Genomic DNA, 20,409 nt, shown 5'->3' on the forward strand with positions numbered 1-20,409 from the left:
TTGTACTGTGGTTAAGAAACTCTGCTCTGGTATATGCTTTGGTTTTAGTCATCCATTTACTCTTGCATTCCAAGTGTTCTCTAATAAGAACACCTGTGGAAGACAGAAAGGCTCGTGGAGGTGAGTATAGAAGGGAATTTGAATGTTCTGAAAGCTAAACATTTGGGCTCCCCAGATCTTTCCTACTGATACTCTTACCCTTCTGAGACTGGGCACAGCCTCACAACTGGGGGAAACCAACACAAGAAGCAGAAAAATAAGTGGCATCTTGGGATACATTTTCTGCATTAAAATTTTAGTTAAGAATCTGGCTATTTTAGTTTGTTTTTTGTTTTTGTTTTTTTTTGTTTGTTTGTTTTCTCCAACCTAAAAAATTATCTTGTTCCTCTTTTCCATTATTAAATATATTTCCCTCAATATATATTCTTTTAGAATAATCATATCAATCTTTTTGCTTCATTTTTACAGTATAAATACAAAAGCAGATCATGAGGCTGAAATACAGTCTTTGCTGAGACAGAAGTCAAAAAATAACGAATATCTTAAAGAACTATACAAGGAGGCTTATAACATTGGTGCTATTTTCCACCTTACCAAGTTTAAAGCAGAAGAAATGGAAGAGAAAATAGCAGAAGTGAGAAGAAAATACAAGGTTGTCTATCTCTATGTTCTTTTTTTCTGGAAAAAAAACCCTGTAAATAGCCTGAAGTTTATTGATTTAATCTTGATAGTTAGATTTTAATTTAAGGGATAATAGTATTTTTTAAAAAAAATTATTCCATCTAATAAGTCAGAGGAAAATCACCCCGCCTGACAGTCCCAGCCTGAGCAGAAGAGGATGTGGGATCAATGTAGCTAATTAACACTTGTTTCTACTCTTTGTTATTACTGACCAGAAACCACCTGGAGCACCAGGCGCATGCTGCTTGGCTCAGATTCAGTCCTTGATATCCAATGCATACTGTTTCCTTGCCATTTGTAGGAAAAGGGGATATTGAGAAGGGCACTTGCACCCCATGTAACATAAGAATAGAGAGTACCTAAATCAGAGTACAAAGCAGTTTTTAGACCACCGTGCTACAGAAACAACTGCTTACATGCCTCAAACCCACTCCTAAGTGAGAGATATGATGTCTAGCGACTCCCTACTATTTGACACAGAGACTGGACAGTCAGCCCCATATTCCTGCACCTGCAGAACCACTATAACAAGTTGATTCCATAAATCACTCATTTCACACCCACACCTCCTATATTTGGCATTTTCTCACTAAAGACATATGATCATAAAATTGCCTAGAAATTGTACAATCTGTAGTCCAAGTCCAAGACCTGTTGCTAGCCCTGTTTTTGGAGAAGACTCTCCCTGTGCCATCAAACTTTAGGACATGTGGATTGTCTGCCAGTAAAAATTTCTGTACTGCGAGACTAAGGTGGTGTTCCCACATAGAGTCCACCTGTTCACTTGGAATACCGTACCTATGTCCCTCTGAATTGTTGTTTAATGCATTCCTCATATCTTACATGTTCCAAAGATAAAATTATGTGTAATAAAAATTAACCTTAAAAATGATTTTAAAATACAAACTATATGATTGTATGAAAGGACCATAAAACAAATCTCAATAAATTTTAAAAGGTTGAAATCATACAAAGTAAGCTGTTGAGCCCAAATGAAATTAAACTAGAAATCATTATCAATAAAATACCTAAGAAAGTCAAATACTTGGAAATTAAACAATATAATACTAGTCTATGGATTATGGCAAATTAGAAAATATTGTAAACTGACTAATAATGAAATTCATTATATAAAAATCTGTGGATTTTTTTTCACTGATATGATATCTGTGAAAATGGCATAGTAGACATATCCAAGCACCCATTCTTCCATAGAAAAAAATTTAAAAGTCAAGCACAAGCTCTCAGAATCAAAACATTCAGAATTCTTGCAAACAGTCTGAGGTTTACAGCAACCATGTGAATGTTAACTCAAGAAAAAGGCAACTTAAAAATGGTAGGAAAGTTTTATGGTGTTTTTATTTATCTTTTCCCTATATCCCCTTGCTGGATCAGCCCTGGTCTTGAAGATGTCAGCCCATTTTCTTGGTGTGGGACCCTGGTCCCTGGTTCCAGAGTGAGCACAGCAGGCCTTATTCACAAACAATTGTTGTTTGTTTGTTCTAACCTGTCAAGAGTCTATCAGAAGGACGGGCATAAGGTACTTGTCTCTGCTTCACCTAACTTGGACTCATTCAGGGCAGAAAGTCGGGCTCATTCAGGGCAGACAAGTTACAGATATTCCTCAGAAACATTGTAAGGTAAATGAACAACCCACAGCTACTTGGGACAAGAGATTAGAGTTGAGGTATACAATAGAGCATTGAAAATCCGGGAAGAAAAGTTAGGGAGGGAGTTTTTTTAGAAATTAGGACATTCAAAAGTACCTGTGTATACTGAAGAATTTAGAAAGTCAGGTACATGACTAGAATAGGGCACAGGCTCAGAAAGGAGCTTAGAGGAACATAGGCTTTCACCTTTGGCTGATCTCTAGGCTCAGTGAAAGCAGGAAGTGAAAGCTAAGGCAGAATTGTAAATGACCTGGCTAAGAATTGGAGTGCCCCAATACAGAACCAAATTGCAAAAACTAGGAAATTTCTCTCTCTCTCTCTCTCTCTGTCTCCCTTCCTCTGTCCCTCTCTTTTTTGGCTGTTGACATTTATTCTATCAAAGCACTAGTAAGCACAATATAAAGGAACAGAGACTTCAGGGAACACATATGACAACAAAAACAAACTTTATAAAGTAGTTCAGAAAAGTCACTAAACAAAGAGCTATAGCCTACAGAAAGTACCAAAAATAAACCCTAAGAAGGAGAAGAATCTGATTTATAATATAATTTATAACGTATATTTTTTATGTAATTTATAATGTAAAAATATAAATAATTTACAATATATGGTATATAATTTTAAATATTCAGAATGTCAGAGTTTCAACAAAAAAATGAAGCATGCAAAGAAACAAGAAAATATGGCCTATTGACAAAATATATTAACAAATCTGTTCTTGAGGAAGTACAGACATTGGACTTAGACCTAAAATCAACTATTTTAAATATGCTCAAATAGCTAAAGAAAACAATGGACAAGGAGCTAAGAGAAACAAAGAGAAAAAATGATGTATGAACAAATGCATAAAGGTACAGAAATTATAATAATCAACCAAACAGAAATTCTGGAGCTAAAAAATGCAGTAATTGAAATTAAAAAAAAAAAAAAAAATCTCACTAGAAAGTTTCAATAGCAGATTTGAGCAGGCAGAAAAATAATCAGCAAACTTAACGACAAATCAATAGAAATTATCCAGTCTGAGGAACTGAAATAAAGAAGAATGAAGAAAAATGAACTCAAAAATACCCCAAGGATAAATGCAAAGTGATCCACACCAAGACATATTATAATCCAGTTTTCAAAATCCAAGGACAAGGGGAATCTTGAAGGCAGCAAGAAGGAGGTAACAATCTGAAATGCCTCATGTATCTAAATGGAAGAGCTAAAATTATGAAACTTCTAGAAGAAAATTCTGAACAGGACACAAAATGTATGAAGCACAAAAGAAAAATGTTGTAAAATGGTGTGCCAGTTTGAATGTATTATGTCCCTGAGAAAAAGCCATATTCTTTGATGCAATCTTGTGGGGCAGACATTTTTGTGCTGATTAGATTTGAATCCTTTGAGTGTTTCCGTGGAGATGTGACCCACCCAACTGTAGGTGATAACGCTGATGAGATCATTTCCATGGAGGCATGGTCCCACCCATTCAGCATGGGCCTTGATTACTGGAGCAGTATATAAGCTCAGACAGAAGGAGCAAGCTTGCTACAGCCAAGAGGGACACTTTGAAGAATGCACAGAAGCTACAGATGAGAGACAGTTTGAAGACGGCCATTGAAAGCAGACTCTTGTTCCAGAAAAGCTAAGAGAGGACAAATACCCCAAGTGCAGCTGAGAGTGACATTTTGAAGAGGAGCTCCAGCCAAGAGGGACACTTTGAAGAAAGCACAGGAGCTGCAGATGAGAGACAGTTTGAAGATGGCCGTTGAAAGCAGACTCTTGCTTCAGAGACGCTAAGAGAGGACAAATGCCCCAAGGGCAACTGAGGTGACATTTTGAAGAGGAGCTGTGGCCTAGAGAGGAATGTCCTGGGAGAAAGCCATTCCGAAACCAGAACTTGGAGCAGATGCCAGCCACATGCCTTCCCAGCTAACAGAGGTTTTCCAGACACCACTGGCCATCCTCCAGTGAAGGTACCCAATTGTTGATGCCTTACCTTGGGCACTTTATGGCCTTGAGACTGTAACTGTGTAACCAAATAAACCCCCTTTTATAAAAGCCAATCCATTTCTGGTGTTTTGCATTCTGGTAGCATTAGCAAACTAGAACAAATGGATTTTGCAATGAAAACTGTTGCTCTTTGAAAGCATCTATAAGAAAATGAAAGGGCAAGCCACAGACTAGGAGGAAATATCTATAAAATATTTATCAGATAAAGGCTTGTATTCAGAATATTAAGACCATTACAACTCAATTATAGAAAAAATAAAATGCTCAAGAGATTTGAAGAGCCCCTTACAAAAGCAGATATATTAATGTCCAATATGCATATGAAAAGATGCTCACTGTACTAATCATCAGGGAAAACAAATCCAAAAAAATCCAAATCTTAATGAATTGCCACTAGAATGGCTAAATTTAGTAAGACTTAATATCATGTACTGATGAGGACATGAAGAAAACAGAACTCTCATTCATTATGGGATTAGAATGCAAAATATTAAGCCGCCTCAGAAAAATTTTGGCAGTTTCTTATGTGGTAAATAAATAACTTACCATGCTATTCACAAATTCTACTTCTAAGTGTTTTTAAGTATTTTAAAGTATTTTCTGGTATTTTTAAGTATTTGAGATTTTAAGTATAAATGTTTTAAGTATTTTTCATAATATCAAAACACTGGAAACAATAAAAATGTCCATCAACTGGTGAATGTATTAACAGATTATAGTACATCCTTACTATGGAATAGCAGTAATAATAAGGGACAAAATAATGATACATGCACCAATATAGATAAATCTCACAAACATGCTAAGTGAAAGAAGTCAAACACAAAAAGACTACACAGTGTATTTCAGGATTCCATTTGTATCGAACCTTATGGAAGGCAAAATGATAATGGCAAAAAGCAGATCAGTGGTTGCCTGTCTCTGGGTATCCAAGGAAACAATAGACTGCAAGGAGGTGTGAGGAGCTTTTGAGGGATGATAGAAATATTCCATAGCAAATGGTGGGGCATAAGAAAATAAAATGAGATCAAGGTGGTATTTCGAGAGAGCTTCAAAGGTATTAAAAATAGCCTTTTTCTGAAGCTAGGGGTTGGTATATGTACATGTGTGTACGTGGTATGTAACGTGTTCCTGTTATTATTTCTATTATCATTTATACCTTAAATGATATTAAGGTATGAAACATTTTGTTAAACAAGTGCAAAATAAATGACATGATGACTTTAAGCTTCTCAGTATATGCTAAGTTTAAATGAAAAACACAAAATTTTAAAAACCACGTGATCCCTGAGGACATGAAAACAAAAGAACAGCACACAAAATTCACAGTGCACATCTTTGGATTTTGGAGGTTCAGGTTATTTTAATTTACTTATTTTTTGTAATTTAAAAACGTTTCTATAAAACACATGTCGACCATCATAAAAAAGAAAGGTAAGAAAGCATCTTTGTATTAACTTTTAGATAGGACCAGGGTGAGCTGCCACCTGTGCTTTCTGCTAGAATCCTGGCCATCAAAAAATGCCCTAGCACTGAACAGCCAGAGAACTATCCTACCCAATTAATTCAGTCCAGCCTACAGTTATTTACACAATTCCCAAATTTTGCTATATAGTTTTAACTTTTTAAAGTCTCTCTCTTTTCCTGATTTCAGACCTTAATGTAATATGAGTTCTCCAAATTTTTCTTAGTGCCCCTTTTGTAACCAAAACCAAACTAGTGCTCTAGTGCTACTATCTTGATTCTGAGCTTAGATCAGTTTGATTTACTGTTTACTCACCTTTGCTCTTTGAACATTTGTTTCCCGGACACACAGCTGTTCCATCCTCTACTCTTCAGCTGTCTTTTGTCCTAGTGCTGCAGTCTCTTCCAGTATCATAGCTCTCTGCTGCCACCTTCTGGTTACTGGCTGCTAAAACTAGGCACAGGGTCAAAGGTGAGGATGTTTGAGTATGAATTCTTCCCAGGGTCTGAGATGCTGTCACCACCTTTTCCTAAGCTTCTCTCAACCTCTTCACAGTGACCTATTGATCTTTTTTATCCCTTTGCTTCAAAACAAGAATTGAGCTGTTGTGACAGCACCGTATGGCCTGCCAAGCCCAAAAGATTTACTGTCTGGCCCTTTATGGAAAATGTTTGCTGACCCTTGCTCTAAAGAATACAGGAATAGCAAGTGTAGGGACCATCCACTTCCTTTAGTGAAGAGGTAAGTACTCAAAGAAGAAACAAACTTGTAAGAGGCTTCTGTCTCCCAAAGCAGAGTGAGCTTTTATTGGAGAGAGTGTGGCTGTGTCTCCAGGGATGGGGAAGTTCACTGCTGAAGCCCGCCCATAGGCATCTATTTGCCGAGCTGCCAGAGAAACATGATGGAGGGTGACTGGAGTCTCTGAGCAGAGAGACTCACTGGAGGGGTACATACCTGCTGGCACCACTGCCGCAGGAGGAAGGAGAAAATAAAGGCCCTTCACAATGAGGATATGGAGCCCCTTTCTCTTGCTATGGCCTTACATGCCCCTCTGCAGCCCTCTTGACAAAGCTTAACTTTACTCCAGCTGGCAAAAGAAAACTCCTTACAGGATCCAGCTCTAGTATCACAAATGAGAGTAAATAAGAGAGGATTTGAAGACAAGAGGCAGTATCTTGAAAACCGGCACAAATATGTAGTCCACATTCAAGTTTCTCTAATTCATTTGGTTTGTGTGAGAAATAAAGCACTATGTAGTGCATTTGTCTGTCATAACTTTTGTCTCTTTTAATATTGAAGGATTCTTTACCTTGAATTCATTTATCTTTCATTACATTGACATTTTTAGCATGTAGGCCATTTATTTTGCAAAATTCCCCTGATACGGATTTATCTTTTTGTTTCTACATGATTAGTTACAGGGTAAACACTATTGACACAAATATTATATACATATAGTATTGTGTTCTCAATGCAACATGTCAAAAAGCACATGATATCAATTCATCTCATTACCAATGATATTTAGCTTAATCATGTGGTTAAGGTTTTGTCCCAATGATTTGTCCATTGTAATCAACAGAGTGATTCTTTGAGACTGTACAGTATCTTATTTGGATAAATTTTCAACCAATTAACTTAGCTTCTATGGAGGACTCCTTGTTGAACCAATTTCAATATAACAGTTGTGAAATGGTGATTTTCTGGGCTTTTCATTCCCTTTACACTGAATTGTCATTTTGAGGAACTCAGAGCCTTGGCACAAGGAGAGCTGCAGCCTGTGCTCCTTGACAGGCAGTCTTCCCTCATTTCTTAGTCACATACTTATACTCTATAATGTATGCTGCCTGCAATCCTAAGCCAGAGATCTGGCCTCCCTGCCTCTCTCCCTCCTTCTCTCATTTTTTTCCCTTCTAAGGGAAACATCCTGTAGGCCTTGTTTTACTATCCAACCTCAAGATGTTATTTATGAATGAGAACCTGTGTGATTATGACATTTTAAAGGGCCCCAAGTGTCACATTTTATAGAAGATTTAAAAAGACTTGTGAGTTTGAAAGAACCTTAAACTTTTACAGTTCCATCCTCCAACCTGGAGAGTAAAAGCAGTCTGTTATTCATTCATCTAGTTGTTCAATAAATTATTCATTCAACAAATGTTATATGCCACACACAGTACCAGAAGCTGAGGATAGAGGAGGGAGCTTAAAGTGCTGTTGAATGGACCGATTCACATAACAACCCCCAGGAGTGCCACAGTCCTGGGGGCTAATAGTTGTTTGAAGCGTAATCAAGTTACAAATTTAGTAACCTCTAGGACCTTGGTTCTCATTTTTCAATACGGATAATAGGAGCTCTGTAACCAAATGCATATGATTAACTTGAACACATATATATGTGTTCAGGCAATCTTCACTTTGCACAGTACCATGTGAACTGAAACACAGGCATATCTGAGGCATGCATTTGTTTTGCACATTTCTGCTAACATGGTACTCTACAAAGCGAGGACTGCCTGTATCCATAAAATATTCTAGTTGAGTGCCTGAGATATAGCAAATTCCTAAAGAGTGTTAATTATATTATTAAATTAGGAAAACATTTTACAATTAATGTAGCTCTTTGTTATTCTCCAGCTTCCTTTTGAATGACTTCAATGTTGGTGAAATCAGTATCTCACTAAGCAGACCATTCTCTAATTCTAGTGTTAATTCTACTTCCTGGTAATTTGTAGCCATTTAATCCTGGTTCTGTTCTCAGCAGCTACATAATTCATTTCACAAAATTAAAAGGCAGCATCTCCCCAGTGCTCATGCCTTTTCCAACAGATTCCATTTCATAGTCAGCTGTGGAATCATTAGGAAACTGCCACGTCTTTAACATAAAGTTTCGGTTCCGTACTTAACATCTGTTGTAGGCTGCTGGGTTACAGAATTAAAAGAAGTATGGCCATTGCCTCAAAATCTTCGTGGAAAAACAGAGCGGCTGTGCAAGGAGAGGGTCACATGAGAGTCAGAGGCTCCATACTAAATATTTCTACCCCACTGAAGTGTCCTAGGTCTCTAGGTGTCACTTAGATGCTAAATTAATAAGATTAAGTCCCTGAAGTCTCAGTCAGATTATGTGGGTTAGCATCCTGGTTCCATTATGTACTAGTTTTGTGTATTTGGGCAATTTATGTAATTATTCTGTCTCAGTTTTCCAATTTGAAAATGAGACAATAGCATCTATTTCATGGGTTTCATTGTGAAATTAAAACAAGTGAATGTACATAATAAGTATGTGATGTAACTTAGCCATCCTTTTAGTAGTAGCACTAATAGTAGTAGTGTTATTGAGGTGTCGGATGACATTTTTTGCTGGTCACAAGTGTTCAGATCCCCCTTGAGAAACCACCTCACCTAAGTCATTTTCCTTAAGGTCATACCTCTTTCTGGGGTACTGGGGTAGCGCACATCCAATGACTGATAAAAATAGAAATATATCTTTGTCTCTTGTCCCGTCTGAGGGGAGATTTGAAGGGCCATTCTTGTTTCAGGGGTCCCCATCAGGTTGAACAAAGAGACTGTTGTTGAGGCTCCATTGCAGGTCAACTTATCTCTCTGCCCATTCCTGCCTTCTCCTCTCTGTTCCACAGGAGTTGATCCAAAGTGCACTCCTTAATAAATACCCTGCACCCTAAGCTCTATCTCAGAGTCTTCTTTATGGGGAACACAACCTGTGACAATAGCATAGAAAGACATATAAGTCCTCTCACTCAGATATTGCACCCTATGGCCTGAGACCTTTGACCATCACTTTTTTCCTCATGTCAGTGTTTGGTGCTCTAGAGGACATTTTGAAGGTCTTTGTAACCCAATAATTCTCCTAAGAACTGTCCAGCTTCTGGGTATTTTGCCAGTGCCCTGGTCCATCGATAATATTTTGAGTAAAATGGATAGTATTGTGGGAAGGCCTTGAGCATCTGGTTGGAAACATTCTGTGGGCATGTGTCTGGTAGAATGCAACTGGCAGCCTCACTGGTCACAGGCACCTTCTCTCTTGGTGACTCATCATTTAAATTAGCTCTCTGGGTCACAGAGGTTTGGAGGTATGGTAGGACACAGAGCCTGGAAAAGTTCCCTGAGGTGCTTGAATGAATCTCTACATGATTTTTCCTATGGAGAGCGGAGATTTGTCCGCTGGTAACAAGTTGGGTTGGTTTTGAATAAATACACAGCTTTCAAAATTGATAATTTCCTTTATTTTCAAAATAATACAATGGTTTGCCTCTTGCAGCTTTAGACTCTTCTTCTATTTTATTATAATTTCTTATATACCGCCAACATTGTTTTTAGCCTTACATCCACAGTTTCTTTTTGTATCATAAAATTGTATCTATTTTAAGAGATTGAATTCATTTCAACCATGGAGTGCTCTCTCAGTAGTTGACAATTAAAAAAAAAAAAAAAAACTTTGAAGAATTAATTTTAAAGAAACACAAACTAATCAATCTACATTGCAGCCATAATAATCTTTCTAAAAAACACACAGCCTTCACTAGTTTTCTTCATGTACCTTAAAGGTCCGCATAGTCTGGTAGTTGTTTACCTCGTCAACTTCCTAACTTACCATTCCCTCACCTCCTCTACCCAACACACACATACATACATGTTTTTCAATTACAGACAGTGGTCAAACTTAGCACTCTACTTTGGAATATATTTTTCTGCAGACTCTGGAGGCATTTTAAATTTGGTTATTCAAATTTATTACTTAATTATTATTATTTATTATTAAATGTTTAATACGTTGTTGAAACTATACAATATCTCTTCATGTGATGAGGCAACTGATTTCTTTTAAATTATTGAAATATATCATTGTCTAAACTGGTTTTAGATGTATGTATATCCTTAGATGATGTAGAATGTTAAGGCTATTGTTTTACTTTTCACCTTTCTATTTGCCTCTTTTGAGTTATTCTTTTACTTTAAGAGAGCATAATTTTGACAAGTCACTATATAGAATAGAGGAAAAATTGGAGGAGAAAACTTTGAACCTGCTTCCTTAGTCTGTCTCCATAGACCCCAGGATAATATGGGGGATATTAAGAAGGGCTATCAGAGAGGTTGCTGAACCTATGCTATTCCTTCTTACAAAGCTAGACAGTTATCTGGCAGGGAGCCTAAATCCAAGCCAACTCCTCTGTCAAATAAGGAGTTCTGAGGTGTAAGATGTAATTTTACAGTAGAAGGTACTCTATGAACTACTACCAATTCTGGTTTTGTGTGATAATTTAAAGCACAGCCATGAAAAATTTAAGATTATTTATACTATGAACTAAAGTGACTGCAGAAAAAAAGAAAAAGAATAGTTCCAGCCAAATAGAGAATTGGATCATATTTTGCAAACTTCACACTTGAGTTTTATCTCTCTTGTTCTCAAAGTTGAATATGTTCATTCTGAAAAGTAATACTAAAAACAAACTGATAGTTTTTTTAAAAGAGGAATTGGAGATTGTCTAGTTTTCCCATTATGGTTACTTTGTTTTTACGGTTCGGGACTATAAGGTACAATCTTAATTGAACTGAAATTCTGTATTCTATTTTTTGCTTTGATATCACTTAATTACAATGCCTCAGAAAACACCAGGTTTTTCTATTTCATAACACTTCATTTATAATTAATATTTTATTCTTTGTCATAACATATGTAAAATATATCATGTGTTAGCAATTGTCTTTAAAATGTTTTCTGATATTCTATAAATAAAAATCTCATTTTTACAAATTTGATAATATATAGGGTAGAGAAGAATTCTTGAAAAAACTCACTCGAAGTCAAGTGTCTACTTTAATGGTGATTCAGGTAATACTAATTAAGTTTCAATATTTTATTCTTTCTTTAATTTGCATTTTACTTAGCATTTTAAATTTGCCTGTAATGAGGCTTCTTTTCACTACTTGGTTTGCAAGCTAGCAGTTTTCTCTTCTTAGCTGATGACAGTTGCCCTCTGTGTACAACTAGCAGTGTCTGATCATGCATAAAGAAACTGACCTCCTATACACATATCTCATTTTGTGGCTTAATGGGAATTTCTGCCAGTCTAGTAAAAGGGCAGTAGGATCTTATTCCTAAGTGTCTAACTCTTTGGTTTGCTTTGTGATGATGTTATGTTTCTTTACTTCTAGTGTCTTTTTACTTGAATTTCTTTATTTAACCCTGAAAGAAAACATACTATGGTATGTTTCTGTTTAAAGATTTTGAAACTACAGCATAAGAACTGGCAAAATTGATGTTAATTTTTTTTATTCTCTATCTACCACCTGTATATTTTTTGCAAACACAGCTTGAGTTTTTTAGATCCCTGGTATGTTTTTAGGATGTCTCCACTTCAGAAATACCTACCTACCTACCTACATATATACATACATCATACATATTTAAAATTATATTTTTTATATATAGACTGGCAAAACCAGTCTAAAATGGAGACTTTTTAAAATTATTCGAGATTAGCTGCATGGGTTGTTCTCTTTAAGGCAAAACCAGTCTAAAATGGAGATTTTTTAATTATTTGAGATTTGCTACATGGATTGTGTCCCCTTTAAAGCAAAAGTTTCATCATTTCTTCTACTAGGAAATTTGTGATTTTCAAATATATATCATCAGTGTTCCTCTGCTTCTACGTGTTTGAAAATATCAAATTTACTAAGACATTTCTATGCATATAAACTCACTAATCCCATGGTTTACTCAGCCTTTTTTGCTTAATATTATGTTACTGACTTCCTGATTATTGGTTATATTTAGTTTGGAGGAATTATATACGTTGTAATATGTGGTGTTAGAGTATTCTCTAAACTTACAGTCCTCAAACACTTAAGAATGTTTGATTTTTAGTGTTTCTTTTATTTTTTTATCTCATTTCTTCTAATAAAACTGTGTGCTCTTTAAATATACAATATTTTTACCATTGCTTTTTATGGTAGCATCTATCTTTTGATTTTCAAATAACAACAGAGATTATTACCCAACATAATAAGGGACTCAGTAAATGTATAGGTTATTAATAATCAAATGAATGATTTAAAAATCTTTGTTGTCAGAAAAGACTATATGCTATACAAGAAATGCAGGCAAAGGAGATGCAAGAACTTGAAGAAAAGAAAGCAATATATGCCCTAGCATTTTCAGAAATCGAAACACCTCTGCTTCAACTGGAAGAAGATGCTGTCAGAATCAGAGCTACCCACGAGCAACATTTTCATGTAAGCATATATAAATGAATCCAGATACTAATTCACAGGAATATTTAGGTTGGTAAATCATGTAAATGATTTTATATTATTATTGGGAAAAATTATGATGTCACATAGTATGACATAAAAGCATCAACAAACCAAGTATTTCAGGTCCACAACTGTTCTACAGTGGAACTGTATAGTGGGACCATTAATTCTATTACCTATAATCTTACGCTCTATCAGGAGGGTACTTAGGAAAAGCAGTTTTAAAAATGGGTGCTCAGTGACTTATCTGGTGTGATGTGCCACCATTTCATCCCCTTAGCTTGTTAATGAAATGCTACAGCACTTTTTGCTCAAATGTAAAATATAGTTTATCTTGAGTTTGTCATGGTAAATTTTTGATGCATATATATAAAAGAAGTTTAGACAGAATGAAAAATAAAGCAAACATGGATAAAATATTTTCTAAACTTCAAGTTTATGGCAGTAACTGATATTACTAGCCCTTCCCTAATAAAAATTTAGTAGAAAAAAATATGTATGTATCATGTCATTAGTCTTTTGGAGAACTAGAGGGTGTGATAAGAGTTATACATTCTTATCCTTAGCTGCATCAAGGGCATACACATATATACATTTGTGCCAGTTTAGCAACAGGATTTTTTTCTTTGTGAATGATTATGTGAATTTACATTATTAGACTTCAATAATTTTAAAAATTTCTTCATTTAAAAATGTATGATTTACAAAGAATTCCTGTTATCAAAGTTTATCTTTATTTTCAAAATCTCCCTATGAAATAGGCAGGAAAGAGTTTACTTGTATCATAGACTTCAGAAAACTTGGGTACTAACGGGTTAAGCAACTTGTGAAGTAAAAAGACCTTGGAGCATTGAAACAACAACTTCCAAGTTTACTATTCTATTTAGGACTTCTATTAATGTTATCTTATGCTCATTCAATGAATATAAAACCAGTACTAACACCTAGTGGGATAAATGATTTTAATACCTTCTACTTACCTTAAAGCTGGAAGTTCATTAATTGTATCAAAAGGCTCAGTGTAATTGTCTGAAAATGATAATGAACTCCAGAAAAGACTAATGACTTTTATTTGCTCTTATTTTATAATAGCCATTATTTTATATCTTCTTATAATTCAGTAATCATTTTTGTTTCATTCTATTTTAATAGTTAATAAATTAGAACTATTAGTTTAGCAAAAATTTTTAGGAATAATAAGTTTCTACACACTTTTTGGGAAATGCTAGCAATTTGTATTTTGGTAAAAGTATTTTAAAATCGTGATGAAAATATGCAATCTGTGAAAGTTTATTAGGTTTTTGAAATTAACTAAAATAGATTATATTTTGGTTTTCTCACATGATTCAAGCACAGTATTGGGATTTGGGATATTGTAGTATGTTTTTGTAATATATATTTGGTTATTCTTTCCCTTTGTAATCAAAATAAATATTGCTAATATTAAAATAGTCACCTGGGTAATATTTGGTCTACACAAGAATAATTGGATTGTAGATGCTGCACATCTTACTATCTAAATATCTTCTAGACACTTAATGATATGATCAAGAAGAAAGAAAATATTAGAAGAAACGTAGAAAGAACAAAGAGAAAATTGCGAAAAAGGGGGAGGAAAAACCACAATGTACTAATAGAAACTGAGGTAAAAATTAACATCAAAAATAATTTTGAATGTACAGTTACTTTATGTTAATGAAAGATATCCAAGCAAACTTAGTTTTAGGTGGATTATACCCATTTCTAATTAGTTTCTCTAAATTGATGCTGCATGCACGCACACATATACAACACAGAGTATCTCTGTCTTCATCTCTCTGTCTCACACTGTCATTTCCACTGATGTAGTCTATCAGCGTATAGCCCTGAGCCAGGATAAAATACAAAGAAAAATTGATGTTGGAGTTATGGAGAAGTCTTCTGCTTTCAAGTGCCATGTTGACTCCTATTGCTTGGATTTTAAGAGAACACTGCAAAAAAAGGAAAGCACGAATTGAAGAAAGGAAGAAAGGAGAAAATAAGGAGGGAAGGAGGAAGGGAGGGAAAAAAGGAGAGTAGAAAGGAGGGATGTAAGGAAAGGGGAAAAAAGAAGTTGAACTTAATAAAAATAGCATGATTATTTTTGTTGTTCACTGAGTGGAATCTTCTGTTAAAGGATGGGATATGTCTACTGGTTTAGCCACAAAACAATAAACTGACATTTCAAAATTACTAAAAATTACATTTTACATAAACATCCTTAAAAACCAGCAAGCATTTTCTTTTCTGATACAGTACTTTGAAGCACTGTTGTACTATTACTAATTTTAATATTGTACTGTATAATTTGATTATACGGGTTAACATTTTAAAGACAAAAATTTAATTTAAAAAAAAATTACTTAATGCTTTAAATGTTAAACCAGAAATTAGTAAGATTTTGTTTTCAGAAAGCATTTCTTCTCAGCTAATTACCATCATTTTTTTCACCATTCATCTTACTTCTAGTCCCTTATATGAAGCTTTTATTTAGTCTGTCAGTTAAAATAAAGCATTGAGGTAGTGGGGTAAGATGGTGGAGTAGGGAGCTCAAGACTCAGTCGTTCCACCAAAACAAATATTAAACAGGCAGGAACCATCTGAAACAACTATTTTGAAACTATGGAGGCCAGAAGAACACTGTACAGCATCCAGGGAAAAACAGGAGAAAGAGGCAGTAAATTGCTCTGTGTAGTGTTGACCAGTGCCCACCCCCCCACTGCCCCCCCCCCCCCCCCCCCCGCTTCATGGCCTTGGGGTCCAGTGACCCACTAGCACACTGGTGATAGAAGGGGACATAAAAACCCTCTTCCCCTAGAACAGGGATGAGCATGGCTGATCACTGATTATGACTTTTGATTAGTGAATTCAGATTGCTGGGGGCTTAGCTCTGAGGGCAGCTGTTTCAACCTGTCCCAGACAAAGGTGGTGGCAGCCATTGTTTCAACCTTGCCCAGGACAAATGCAGCAGCAGCCATTGTTTTAAGCCTCCTTGTCAGGGGTGGAGGCAGTGGAGATTTAAAGTCACAACAGCCCCTAAGGGCTGTGGGAGGACAGTTCGCTTCAGGGCTGCATTTGCTGGGCAGGCCAGGAAAGCTCAGCTTTGAGAGGCCATTGGAGAAGCTTCTGTTGCCTTTCCTGATCCCCTCTCCAGGGTGCTTTGGGGCCAGTCTGTGTCCCCTTCATGGGCCCCTGGCCCTGTTTTAACTGGGATAGACTGACATGGGGAAGTCCTCTCCCTTGTGTTCTCCTCCCAGAATTTGCCCTCTAGGCAAAATCAGCTTGAGACAATGAAAGGAGTGTAAAAACTATAGAAGCAGACAGCCTGGGACAAGGGTCTGCTGGCTTCAAACACCCAGGAGAAGGAGGTCTGTCTCCTGGGAAACAGGGACAACCAAACTCCCATAAACAGAGTAGTTCTGAAACAACTAACGAGTAAAAGCCCAGAACAAGACAGAGGCCCAGAAGGACAGGGAAAACCCAGCACACTGCATTTGCATTGGGCAGACCTTCCTGATAATGACTACAGACACTCAAGAAAACCTCTGTCTTTTCACTGGCTGGTTAAAAAAAAAAACAAGAAATAGACATTTCAGGGAATAAATCCCATAGTTAACATTTTTAAATATTGTACAATGTGGAACAAAAGAGTACCAGACAAACAAACAGGGAATGAGGACCCTTCCAAAGGAAGAGAGTAAAAACGCAGAAAACACCAATAAAGAAGGTGAGAATGTAGACATACTGAAACAGTCTTAAAAAAAGTACTTTAAAATTTCAAGGAAATGAAGGAAAACACAGAGAAGGAACTAAAGAGTCACAGATAAATAATGAATGAGCAATGTGAGAGTCTTAAGTAAAGAGAAAGAAATTTTAAAAAGGAACCAAACAGAACTACTGGAGTTGAAGACCACAATAACTCAAATGAAAAATGCCCAGGAGGGTTTTGAGAGCAGATTGGGGCTGGCAATATGCCAATGAGCTTGGAGAAAAGACAAAGGATATGAGTCAGGCTGAGGAGCAGAAAGAAAAGAGAAATATTAAAAGCCAAAATAGCCTAAGACAGCTATGGGACACTATCAAGCATGCCAATATACACATTATGGGAGTCCCAAAAGGAGAAGAAAGAAAGGGACAGAAAGAATGGTCAAAGAAATGCCAACAAAGAACATCCCAAACTTAGCAAAAGACATTAATATGCACATCCAAGAAGCTAGAGAATACCTAACAAGATAAACATGAAGAATAACATACCCCATCATATATTGATTACAATATTGAATGCAAAGGACAAAGAGAGAGTTCTGAAAGCTTCAAGAGAAAAGCAGTGTGTTAGTACAAGGAAGTTCCAATTTGATTGGTAATGATTTCTTATCAGAAACCATGGAGGCAAGAAGGCAGTGGGTTGAAAGAAAATAACTGTCAGCCAAGAATTTTATATCTGGTGAGACTCTCAGAAATGAGGGGAAGATTAAAACATTCTCAGATAAGCAAAAGTTGAGAGAGTCCATCACCACTTCACCTGCCCTATGAGAAATGCTAAAGGGTATCCTTCTGACTGAAAGGAAAGGACATTAGCAGCATGGATGAATAAAGAACTGCAGTAAAGGTGACCCTTTGGATAATTATAAATGCCAGTATTATTATACTGTATTGTTTTGTATATAACTCTACTTCTTACTTCCTACAGGTGCTAAAATGCAAATGCAAAAAACAATGATAAATCTATGTGTTTGGACATAGAGTGTATAAAGATATAAGTGGTAATGTACAAAAAAAATGTGGTGGGCAGAGAGGTATAGGAAAAGTATATGTGCATCTCAATGAAATTAGTTTGGTATCAAACCAAATATGATTGCTTTATATTTAGGATGTTAAATTTTAACCCTCTTGGTAACCACAAGGAAAATAGATGAAAAATATTTCTGGATAGAAGTGAGAAGGCACTTAATATGGTACAAAAACAAAAAAGCAAATAAATATAAAAGTAGGCATTAATGGAATTGAGGGACAAAAAGAGATATGACTTAAAAAAGCTAAATAGCAAAAAGGCAGAAGAAAATCCCATATTATCAGTAGTGACTTTAAACGTAAAGGCATTAAACTCTCCAGTCAAAAGGCAGAGATTGGTAGAATAGATAAAACAGCATGACCCAACTATATTCTGACTGCAAGAGTCTCATCTTAAATTTAAAGATACAAGTAGGTTGAGGGCAAAAGGATGGAAAAATATATGCCATGCAGGTAACAACCAGAAGAGAGCTACGGTGGCTGTACTAATACAGAATAAAATAGATTTTAAGTCAAAAAAAGTTACAAGGGACCAAGATGGTTATTATACACTGATAAAGGAGACAATTCAACAGGAAAAGGTAACACTTATAAATATATATGCAGAGCCCCAAAATACATGAAGTAATTACTGACAGATTTAAAGGAGAAACTGACAGTTCTACATTAATAGTGGGAGACTTTAATACAGCACTCTGAATAATGGGTAGTATATTTAGTCAGGAGATCAATAAGGTAGTGCAGGACTTGAATGATACACTAAGTCAACTAGATCTAACAGATGTATTTAGAACACTGCACTCAACACAAACAGAATACACATTCTTCTTTAGTACACATGGATCATTCTCCATGACAGATCATATGTTGGGTCACAAAACAAGTCTCCATAAGTTCAAAAATATTTAAATCATACAAGGTATATTCTCCAACCACAAAGGAATAAAGCTAGAAATCAATAAGAGAGGGAGAAGTGGAAAAATTTTTAAATATGTGGAAATTAAGCAATATACTTTAAAACAATGGGTTAAAGAGGAAATCAGATGCAAAATTAGGAAATACCTTGAGGTCAATGAAAATGAATATACAGCATACCAAAACTTTTGGGATGCTGTGAAAGCAGTGATGAGAGGGAAATTTATAGTTCTAAATGTTTACATAACCAAAAAAGAAAGACTTAAAATCAGAGACCTAACTTCAAAACTGGAAAAACTAGAAAGAGAAGAGCAAACTAAACCCAAAATGAGCATAAGGAAGGAAAGAGCAAAGATTAGAGCAGAGATCAATGAAGTAGAAAACAAACAATAGAGAGAATCAACAATACCAAAAGTTGGTTCTTTGAAAAGATCAATAAAATTGACAAACCTTTAGTTGGACTGAGAAAGAAAAAGAGAGGATACAAACAATGCAAGTCAGAAATGAAATGGGGGACATTACTGACATTACTATAGATGTTGGCTAAATAAAAATGACTAAGAATATAATGAACAACTGTATGCCAATAAATTAGATAACATAGACAAAATGAACAAACTCTTAGAAACACACAGACTACCTACATTGATTCAAGAAGAAATAGAAGATCCCAACAAGCCAATTACTAGTAAAGAGATTGAATCAGTAATCAAAAACCTCCCAACAGAGAAAAACCCAGGACCAGATGGCTTTACAGGGGAATTCTGCCAAACATTCCAAGAGGACTTAACTCCAATTCTCTTCCAAAACTCAATTAAACTCTTCCAAAAAAATTGAAGATGAAGGAACACTCTCTAATTCATTCTACAAGACCAACATCACTTTCATACCAAAGCTGAATAAAGGTACCACAAGAAAAGAAAACTACAGGCCAATATCTCTTATGAATATAGATGCAAAAATCCTCAACAACATGCTAGCAAACTGAATCCAACAGCATATTAAAAGAATTATACACCATGATCAAGTGGGATTTATTCCTAGTCTGCAAGATTGATAATAGAATCAATTAATGTAATGCAATTCATTAACAGAATGAAGGAAAAAACACACAATCATCTTAATTGTTATAGAAAAGGCATTTGGCAAAACCCTGCATACTTTCTTGATGAACATACTTTGAAAACTAGGAATAGAAGGAAACTTCCTCAACATGATAAAGGGCATATATGGAAAGCTCACGGCTAACTACCTACTTAATGGTGAGAGCGAAACCTTTCCCTCTAAGATCAGGAATAAGTCAAGGAGGCCCATTGACATTACTGTTATTCAACATTGTACTAAGGATCTTGCCAGAGCAATTAGGCTAGAAAAAGAAATTATAGGCATCCAAATTGGAAAGGAAGAAGTAAAACTCCCTGTTTGCAGATGATATGACCCTACATACAGAAAATCCTGAAAAAAATCCACAACAAAGCTACTAGAACTAAAAAATCAATTCAGCAAAGTGGAAGAGTACAAGATCCACACCCAAAATTCAGTAGTGTTTCTATATACAGGCAATGAACAGTTAGAAGAAGAAATCAAGAAAAAAATCCATTC

At 35.7% G+C, this 20,409-nt stretch overlaps 1 protein-coding gene across 3 annotated transcripts in view; it reads left to right on the top strand.

Moving 5' to 3' along the window:
- Nucleotides 1-20,409, top strand: part of CCDC178 (coiled-coil domain containing 178) — a 513,958-nt gene that overhangs the window by 172,354 nt on the left and 321,195 nt on the right. For all 3 annotated transcript variants that reach the window (XM_037806200.1, XM_037806202.1, XM_037806201.1), the window contains exons 13-16: nt 469-652; nt 11,597-11,659; nt 12,901-13,062; nt 14,615-14,728. In XM_037806200.1, the coding sequence (XP_037662128.1) occupies nt 469-652; nt 11,597-11,659; nt 12,901-13,062; nt 14,615-14,728 (523 nt within the window). The remainder of the gene's footprint in view (nt 1-468; nt 653-11,596; nt 11,660-12,900; nt 13,063-14,614; nt 14,729-20,409) is intronic.

The sequence above is a fragment of the Choloepus didactylus genome, chromosome 16, assembly GCF_015220235.1.
Source record: "Choloepus didactylus isolate mChoDid1 chromosome 16, mChoDid1.pri, whole genome shotgun sequence".
NCBI classification, from domain to species: Eukaryota; Metazoa; Chordata; class Mammalia; order Pilosa; family Megalonychidae; genus Choloepus; species Choloepus didactylus.